The sequence below is a fragment of the Gobio gobio genome (genome assembly GCF_949357685.1).
Source record: "Gobio gobio genome assembly, chromosome: 18".
Lineage (NCBI taxonomy): Eukaryota > Metazoa > Chordata > Actinopteri > Cypriniformes > Gobionidae > Gobio > Gobio gobio.
The window spans coordinates 38,256,062-38,266,134 of NC_137111.1; the positions used below are offsets into that span (position 1 = coordinate 38,256,062).

General features: G+C 39.3%; 1 protein-coding gene across 4 annotated transcripts; it reads right to left on the reverse strand.

Moving 5' to 3' along the window:
• Nucleotides 1-4,302: 4,302 nt before the first annotated feature.
• Nucleotides 4,303-9,773, reverse strand: LOC307142399 (uncharacterized protein). 4 transcript variants are annotated; one of them, XM_079843200.1, is made up of 2 exons: nt 9,632-9,773; nt 4,303-7,920 (listed from the first exon to the last, which is right to left on the reverse strand). In XM_079843200.1, exon 2 carries the CDS (start codon nt 7,774-7,776, stop codon nt 6,202-6,204), a length of 1,575 nt encoding a protein of 524 aa, XP_079699326.1. In that variant the 5' UTR covers nt 7,777-7,920; nt 9,632-9,773; the 3' UTR covers nt 4,303-6,201. The 4 variants fall into 4 exon arrangements, with proteins under 4 accessions (XP_079699326.1, XP_079699327.1, XP_079699329.1 ...); XM_079843201.1 differs by having other exon boundaries at nt 4,303-7,923; XM_079843203.1 differs by lacking the exon at nt 9,632-9,773 and adding an exon at nt 8,760-9,372.
• Nucleotides 9,774-10,073: the final 300 nt, after the last annotated feature.

A 10,073-nucleotide genomic window follows, 5' to 3' on the forward strand; every position in this document is an offset into this window, starting at 1 on the left:
ATACCTGACTAGAGAAAACAGAGAAAAAGAGCTGTCTTCCCTTTTGCCAAATAGGTAGGAAAACTTCAACACCCACAATACACTGGGCATGTTGCTATCCAAGGCCACTCCCAGTCTGCTATAGATATGCTTGACCAGAGTCAAATACCACATTGCTGAGGTCTTCTGAGGCCAATTTTACTGCTGAGAGAAGTATATACAGCACACTTGGTAGGCCTACTCTTCCGTTAACAAATACACACATCGCTGTGTGAAGCTTGAATCTGTTTTACTGTAAAGCACATAGCATTTTACATAAATATGTCTACACTTTATTGCTGTACTTTATTTATAAGTAATTCATTTCTGAAGCCCATTGTTTACTAGCCTAGAAATCTAGACGCACCCTAGCGGCAGCAAATATAATTTTCAGCCAGGGTCGTCCAGCAACGCTCCGTTGGCGTACGAGCTGGAAACCAAACTCTGGTCAGGCCAATCACATAGTGTATAGAGTCGGTGGGTGGGCTTAACATAATGACAGCAGAGTTGACGCGGTTCCGCATACTACTTATAAACAAAGAAGCTGGCGAACAGCAGTCTTTCAAATTGGCTTTGGCCGCAAGACTTGGGGTGCTTCTCAATTCTTATTTGTGCATCCTCATTTCCTTTCCTCGCATCTTATCTCCACCCCTTTAGGATGCAAGGAAAAGACGTGAGGACGGAGGAATTGAATCAAGTGAAATGATATATCCTCGCTCCCTTTAGCGTCACTTCAAATCGTTGTCAATTAATGATGACTCTACATCGCTGGATTTAGTTTGCACGATAACTATTTATATTGTAATAGTTTCAACCCCCCAAAAAAAACACATTTGTCCATATTTTATTTAATATTACCAGTTATTAATAACAACTATTTATTCCCAGTTATTAACTGCTTTTTATTTGTTGTTTATAGTATTACAGTTTGTTTCTTTCATTTTCTTGTGCTTTGATATAATTCTGCAACTGTCAGTTGTTGTTATTTGACATACATTTGTGTCAATAAACTGTGGCAAGATGTGAAGGGGGAGGAGAATTAATACATGCGTCACGTTTAGTCGATAAAACACTTCCTCAAAGGACACACCCGTGCATCCTCGCTCATGACTCCTCAGGAAGCCTCCTCACTCCTCGATCCTCGCGTCCTCAAGGTGCAATTAGAGAATTGAGATGTCCTACAAGATGGCTGAGCTCGGTCGGTTTCCGGGTCATAGGATGGAGGAAGGAGGAGCGAGGAAACGAGGAGGGATATTGAGAAGCACCCCTTGAGTTAAGCTTTTCTTTGAGAAAAGAACAAAGAACAGCACAAGTCATTTTTAAGAAAGGAAAATGTTTTGCCGACCGGATACGGCGAAAGTTTAATCTATCAACTAGCTCCGCTTCACATTCTTCGTTGCTCTGGTTGGTTGTAACGCTATCCTATTGCGTGCAGAGGGAATTTGAAAGACAAGCGTTCATTTTTAAATTAATATCTTACATCACCCTTAAAAATATTGCCAGCCATCTGGAGAACATTAAGACTGCTCAGTCCTTAAAAGCAATATGTTATCAAAAGTGATACTTAAAACAATAAACATCTAGATCCCTCAAGGTATCCCAAACCTACAACCCTTGTGTGATGGAAATCTAGAATCTCAAGAGAATCAATGCATCAAATCCTCCAACATTAAGAGCAATTTCTGTGTTTAGACTCAAATACCTGATTTCAGGGGTGCCAGATAAAAGTGTTGTGCAGCACCATTTTAATTTAATCTGGTTAGAGCTCAAATCCATATATTAGGCATGTCAATAAAGGCTTCATCACAAATAAGTTAATTGCTGTGTGTAATTATTAGTACATCCTAAGGTATGGAAAGGTGACATTGTTTACCTGGCAAAGAACCCGTCATTGGAAATCCAGTAAAGCTCCTTAATTTCATGAAAAAGCACATGCTCCATTTGATCAATTAGACCACACATTACTGCTACCCTTGTGGCATTAATCATACAGCAAAAGATAGAAAATGACTCATTACAACTTTCCATGATGTAATAATACACCCCCTCGAAATAAGTGTAGCAAAGGCCATTTTAAAAGTCAGTATTTGAAATCTGAAATCATCCCTGTACTGTCCAAACATCAACCTTTTGACATTAAGACCATTTTAGACCAACTTTCTGAGCAGCAAATGAAACAAAGGAAGATCGAATATCCAGCTGTCTGAGATAAACATCTTTGAACGCTCCTGGTTCAATATGTAATAATGAATTCCTAGAGAAAATCAAAGTCATGTTTCTGCCAATCTCTCGCAACACAACAGTGTGATCAGCTGTGATGATGGATATATTATTGGCATGTAGATCAAGTAAACTGAAGTCTTTAAAGGTGCTCATGAATGGAGGGAGAGACACGGACTGGATGTTATTTGTTCCAACTTTAAGTTCCTGCAGCTTGGTTAGGTTATTCATTTGAAGCTGTAAGGACGCGAGACCAACATCCACAATAACTAATCTTTGTAGATCATATAAAGTATTCAAGCATCCAGGTCCAAAATATGTAATTGGGTTTCCAGTGAGAATCAATGTAGTCAAATTCTACACATTGTAGAACGTATCATTTTCAATGTGCTTGATGTGGCATCTGAAAGAAAATACAAACATTCAATATTAATAGAACACATTATATAACAACTGAGTTTAAAGGGATAGTTCACCCAAAAATGAAAATTCTGTCATCATTTACTCACCCTCAAGTTGTTTCAAACCTGTATTTGTTTATTTGTTCTGTTGAACACGGAAGATATATTGAAGAATGTTTGTAACCAAGCAGAGAGCAACCATTGACTACCATAGTAGGGAAAAAAATACTAGTCAACGGTTGCTCGCTCTGCTTGGTTACAAACATTCTTCAAAATATCTTCCGTGTTCAACAGAACAAATAAACTAATACAGGTTTGAAACAACTTGAAGGTGAGTAAATGATGACAGAATTTAAATTTTTGGGTGAACTATCCCTTTAAGATGGTAACAACACTGCTTACCTTGATAGATCAAGAACTCGCAGAAAAGACAAAACTGGGAATAGTCTTCTGTAAGCGATTCAAAACATTAAAACTGAAATCCAGAGTTTGAACTGATAAAGGAATACTTGATGGTTTCTTCCCATGCACGAGTAGTGCAGATTCTCAGTAATCTAAGGTTAAAATAAATAATAACAGCTATAAAAACAGTAATGAAAAAAACAAAAAAAGATTTACATTCAAAAAAATTACTTCAGCACACGATTCTCCAGCACCTATGGAAAAACATATCATAAAGGCACTTATAGAGAAGAAACTCATCTTCAGATTTTCTCTACCTGCCATACAAACAAAACAAAACAAAATCTGAGCTAGTCTTGTTTGAGTTAATCTCATACGACAAACTAATGCAATAGGTTTAACATTGGGGTATTTTGGTCAATAATACGACGTCGAGGCCTGTGCTTATTCTGGTAAAATATTGAAGGAGTAATTTGTGGAATATCCCTACTCAATTAAAAAGTAACTGTTTAAAAACATGTTTTGTAAATAAAATAACCTTTGAGATAAGATGCATAAAATCAACCATGAATTATTAATACTGACATATACCATTTAACCTCCAGTAACGATTCTAAACTATCACCACTGGAAACGACAGCTCAGTTGAAGAACTACTGGCCCTAATCTAAAATTCAAATGAACAATATAGCTGTAGAGTAAGTGTTGATGGTGTGGATTAGTAATACTTTAAAAGGTACACTACGCAACTTTTGGCAACCTTAGCAGTTAATTAAAACTGTATGCGTCTTGGGACATTGTAGCCAGAGCTACTTCTCTCTGTTTATGAGTATGACGAGTCACGCAGGTACAAGGCTACTCCACAGAGGTTGTTGTCGTCCCGCCCGGTCTAAAATAGCCAGAATATAAACACATTTATAGGGATAAGACAAAAAACAGTGTGATAAACTCATTTAAATGCTGTACATTTTGAACAAAGACAAGTTACATAGTGTACCTTTAAGAATCAAGAAAATATGTAATCTTGCAGTTAATCACCTATTATTTATAATATGCAATATTTATAAGCTACCAGCAGATGGCCCTGCACACAAATCGAACAAGGTCAAAGCTAGAATTATTGAGAACGTCAAATCAGAAACTTGAGTATCTCTGCTAAAGCGATAACCTCGCCAATAATAAATCTCTTTTGGGCTTTTTTAAAATAAAAAATAAAGACAAAGATATGTAATTGAAGGTACAATTTCTTTGTGACGATGTTGAAGTTGCCATTTGCCTCCCTTTTATTGAAGATTTTTGTGTTTTACCCCACTTTTAAATATCAAATCATTAATGCATCTTCCTCAATGACATGATAAATCTTTTAACAATGTTAAATTCACTAAATACACTACATACAGTAGACCTTGATGGATGCAAGAAGGTACTATAAAAAAACTGTATGAACCTGTTGATAGTCAACAACCTTTATTTATCCATATATGTGAGCCACTCAAAGATGGGGGAAATAGACAAAAGGGACAAGAATTGACCATTAAAGAGGGCAATCAACATATGGATCAATGACAATGTAACTTTCCTTAACCTCTAATCTATAAAGAGGCTTGTTGACAGTAAATTAAAAGACATAAGTAACAGCGTAAACATTCATGTACAGAGAAGCAAAAGAAACAAATCAAATTAAAACATTGATTAGTATGTAAAGAAACAAAAAGGGAGCAGGAGCCAAAACCTTTTTTTCTTTTTCTATTATAGCTCAGCATACATTTCTACACGGCATGCAATAAGGCACCTAACTAACACAATGAATAAACCTATGCTACATGATGAAGCAGAATTGTTATCCAATGGAAAAGAAAGAATAGTTCCGATACAATATTCACTCCCATAAAAACAGTATTCCTTTCATTTCCCTTTCAATTGCCCAAACCTTATTAAAAAAATACATCCATTTGTAAAAGATTTTCTCCATACACAGAAATGTAAATAGAAAGCACAAACCCATGGATTAAGGTGAGAAAATGAATCAAACAAAAAAAAAAAGCAAGCTATATTTTGTATTTGCATTAAAGTATACACAATCTATTATTATTATTATTATTATTATTAAATGTTGATACTCTATACACTGCTGTCCGACTTTAGCAATGGCTGAGAAAATCTGAAAAACACGCAGTCAGCCACTGGCAGCAGGGAGAAGCACTAAAGACATTTAGGGGAACACTTAGGCTGTACCAAGTTTGCCTTGTATAGTAAAATCAGCTATGTAATTCAGTTGTCCATTGAAAACTGGCACGTTAACCAAATTTCCCACTCATTTTGTTGAGTTGACCCTTTATGAACAAGATCTATTTTCCGACGATGTAGAAGATTAGATTTCTTGCCCCTCACTGTTATGCTGCTCTCATGAGCGAACTTCAGGGAGCTAGTCAAGTTAATAAGCTGTTTTGATTTGCATTGTAAGGGGTGGTTTGATGATTAATATAGCCTTTATATTTTGCAGGACAGCTTGTTCAAAACTAGCGACGTCCCCTGAAAGCACCATCCCACTTCACCGACAAGAGATGGATAAGACTAACTGGGTCATACATCAAAAATGCTCCATTTTCAGAAAATAACAGCACTACTTACCTATACATATCTATATAAAAGAAAATCGACATATATTTACACATGATATCAGTTTCTCAACCCATTAAATGATGCAGAGATGGTTAAAAGATACAGGCTAGGGGAGTGAATCGTTGCATCTAGACTATTTGCTTCAATTGTCTGCCACTCAACTGACTTGACTTAATACTCAGTTTCAAGATTGTGCCAGGCTTCAATAAACTTCCAGAACCAGCTTAAAGCACAAGTCAGTGATGATGGAATCTCAATACGTTTTGTCTATGGTTTTAATCACACACCAAGTTCCAGAATTACATGTATCTAGTCATGTGCACATTACACAAGGGATTTCAGTGTCAATCATACCAAATTGAAATTTACTCCTCTTAAAAAGTCAACGGACTTGATTTTAGAACAAGTTCCTTTAGAGCAGGTCCACACCGACTTTCTGGATTTTCTTGCATCTTTTGCCAAACCCTTTACCATTACAAGCTGGCCTGAATCATGGGTGAATGGTAGCACACCACTTGTGGTGCAAAGGAAAATAAGCTTATTGATCAATATGAATTCTGTGATGCCTAGACAGAGAGGACGAATGATTGAAACCCTTTCCACACTGAGCGCACCTATATGGTTTCTCACTCTGAAGGATTCTCTGTTTCAAGATGGTAGTGTGGGGGAATCCCTTTCCTGTCGCAATAGCACTATAAGTCGACTTATCCTCCAAATGAACCCGTTGATGCCTTGCGAGAGACGAGGGATGATTGAACCTCTTCCCACATTGAGCACAGGTGTAAGATTTTCCATCAGAATGAGTTCTCTGATGCCTGGATAGTGACGACGAGTGATTGAAGCTCTTCTCACAATGGTTGCAGCTGTATGGCTTTTCACCTGCATGCATTCCCCTCTTCAGCGTAGTATCGAAGGGGAAATCCTTATCGCCCTGGGCATACATCTTGGCCTCCAGGTGGACCTTGTGGTGTCTTGACAAAGAAGAGGAATGGTTGAAACCCTTGTCACACTGAGAACACCGGTAGGGCTTTCCACCCTGATGGACCAGCTGATGCTTCTTGAGGTGGCGTTTCCTGACAAAGCTCTTTCGACACTGGGTGCACTTGTAGGGCTTCTCCCCTGAGTGGATTCTCTGATGCTCTCTCAACGTGGCCGCTGCGGCAAAACACTTTCCACACTGGGTGCATCGGTGTGGCTTTTCACCAGCATGAGTCTTCTGGTGCTGTTTAAGATTGGAAGCTGTCGTAAAGCCTTTACCGCACTGAAGACAAGTAAACGGCTTGTCATGGGCATGCAGCTCTTGATGTTTCTTGAGATGACGTCTGCGCACAAAGCTCTTTCGGCATTGGGTGCATTTGTAGGGTTTGTCATCCGAATGCATTTTCATGTGCTCCCGGAGAGTGATGGCAGCGGCGAAGCTCTTACCACACTCTGAACATCTGTGCGGCTTTTCAGGAGAGTGCATCATCTGGTGCGGTTTCAAGTTGAATGCGTCAATGACTCCTTTACCAACCATCTCAAGACCAGTGGTGTAACTTTTCTCTTTCATGTGAATCCTCATGTGACTTCTTAGGCTGGCTTCAATAGCGAAGCTCTCACCACAGTGGACGCAAATGTAGGGGTGAGTGGCTTTGTGGATTTCAAAGTGTTCATGCAGATCAGACATACAGTCAAAAATCTCACCACACTCACTGCATTGCAGGCCGTGGGCTTCGTGGATGATAACGCCATTCTCTGACTCCACCGTAAGCTCTCCTCCATGGTCAGACTCCACCTTAACAATATGTTCTCCGCCACCCATCTCCGTCTTTAACAGCACCTCACCGAGCAAATGCTCATTGCCTTTTATTTCCGCACTGCTGAAATACTGATGATGATCGTGGTGTATTTCAGATTTAATATAGTCATGGTCCGTCTCCGTTACCACATCCACGCAGGTCACTGCCCCTAAATCACCATGAATGGCCTCCAGGTCAAGTCTTTTGTCCTCTTGAGTCATAATCTCTGTCTCCGCTCCATAATGCAAGTCACCGACTTGAGTATGGGCTATGACACACTCAGATCCCAATGTATCGAGACCTGGTGTGTCACAGTCAGTCTCTGACTCAGCCATCAGGACGCACTCCAGCCTGACGACTTCCGTCTTCCCGGTTAAGTGAAACTTAGCGTTGCTCTACGAGCACCGCTTTCCCGCAAAGAAATGTGAAGGGCGGCCTGCCGCAGGCTCGGTCAGATGTTGAGTCAGGAGCTGTCCTGCCTGCTGGAAGAAGGAACACCTTTTAACTTGATAAAGAAACATCTAACTTTCATCTTGACTTTACTACTTGAGAAACATTAAAAGTAAAATTAAGGCATGCAAAACATGCAGAGACTAAAGTAGTGATCTCGCTAATTATCTAGAAAGAAAATAATAATGAAATTCATTTATTCTATTTAATGTGACAAAGAAACAAACAGCTTCAACTAAATGGGGAATAGGCAAGGTTAAATGTCTAGCCATAATCTTGTAAATATCAGGAGACAACAAAAAGATGATGTATAAACAAACCCACAAATCAACATCTTTCTAATGTAGAAAGAGTGTTGCATAGATGAACAGAACTTTGACCTGAGCTGTATACCAAATAATGTGTGCAAAAACATTAAAAAAAATTGTAAACAAATTGCACCTGATCTAGAAACACCCATAAAGCTAGTTAGCAGAAACATCAGGGGCTACAAATAGGCTAAGGTTAGCCTGTGGGTAGTTTATATTTGGCTAACTTGACAGGCTAGAAATAACATTACATGAATCTATTGTCCAGACATTCAATTTTCTCAAATGAAGACTGAAACACAGCAGACTCCTCTAAAAATGCCTTGTGTATATATAACAAACTAAAACCAATCTTTACAACTTTCATATACTGCTGGTTTGTCACTATTGGCTATGTTAGCTGGCTAAATAGCTGCTAGTTAGCTTGCTTGAGCATGCATTATCAGCTAACTAGCTGGCTAACTAGCACAATAGCTGTATCACAAAATGATACCGAATTGAAAAGCTGACAGACTGCCTTAAATTTAGAGCGTCACTTGTAATTTTTTTGTCATACATACACGTTTTAATGCCGTACAGCCACGTAGAGACTTGACGCTACAGCTTCAAGAGAATACAATGAGTTTAACGGTGGGCATCTTGTCCGCCAGAGGTTGGAACAGCTAACTAGCTGTAAAATGGCCGCCGCGACTAGCTTCCGCCCCTCATACAAGCACGCAGATGCAACACGCAACGTGAGGAAATGCAAATAAACCAGGTCATAATAATAATATGTTAGTTTTATTGCTCGCTAGGAATCCGTGCTATCATAGCTCTAAAAACTCAAGATTATCAAGACTCACGGCAAACTGCTCGAGTTAAAGGCTAATCACAGATCGCTATTCGCGAAAGCCCGGGAAAGGCGCCCCCCTTCTTACATAACGCGTTTTTGTTTTGTGGCGTCGAATTAAAAACAAAATAAACATGTACGCAACGCCTTTTGTGGCTATATACGATTCTTTAAATCATCCAAATTAATCGACACGAGCAGCGCTATGCTATAAGCTGTGCTTATCATGCTATAGTCCTAGCCCATTTTTAGCTGTGTGAAACAAACATGGCCTGTCGTCTTGCTAAGCTGCCTCGCTAGCGGAACACTAGCTGCCTCCGCCGCCATTGCTACACAACACCTCCGAACTTCGTGACGTCCACAATTCATCGGTAGCGCTGCCGAGCGCCACTTATCGCAGTGTGCTCCAAAATTGAACAAGATTCAGCATATACCACATCGTATGGTATAATGTTAATTAAATAACAACATCGTATCAAATATAGCACGCTAGTTAGCCAGCTAAGTTAACTTGCAAAGGTATGTAAAACCCTGACGCACATAAACATTAAACAGTCATGTATAAACGTATTTAAAAAAAATAAAAAAAAAAACATGTCCGACCTCTTGCCCTTTAATGGCTTTTTTGTGAGATGCGCTGCTGGTAGTCGCGGCGTAGTCAACGGCCTGAAGATCTTCGTTCTGTTGCGTCTTTACTGCCTGGTTGCGGTTTGCACTCTGTCACTCTTTCTCTCTCCCTCCCTCCGTGTACGTAACGGGATGGCGCCGCGGATCATCTGGCGCCAACTATGTTGGAGCGCATGAGCAAAAAAAAAAACAAAGCGGCGAAGAAACAAGCGCTCGATCACCCCCTATAGTCTTGGCGGAAGGCACCTTCGCCTTCAGTCCCAATCAAATTATACAAAAATAAGAATATTAAAGTTAGGTCAACACTTTACAATAAGGTTTAGTTTAATGCATTAGTATCATGTACTAACAATGACCACTACTTTTATAGCATTTATTAATCTGGTTAATGTTAGTTTCTACATAGGCTACATTCTTG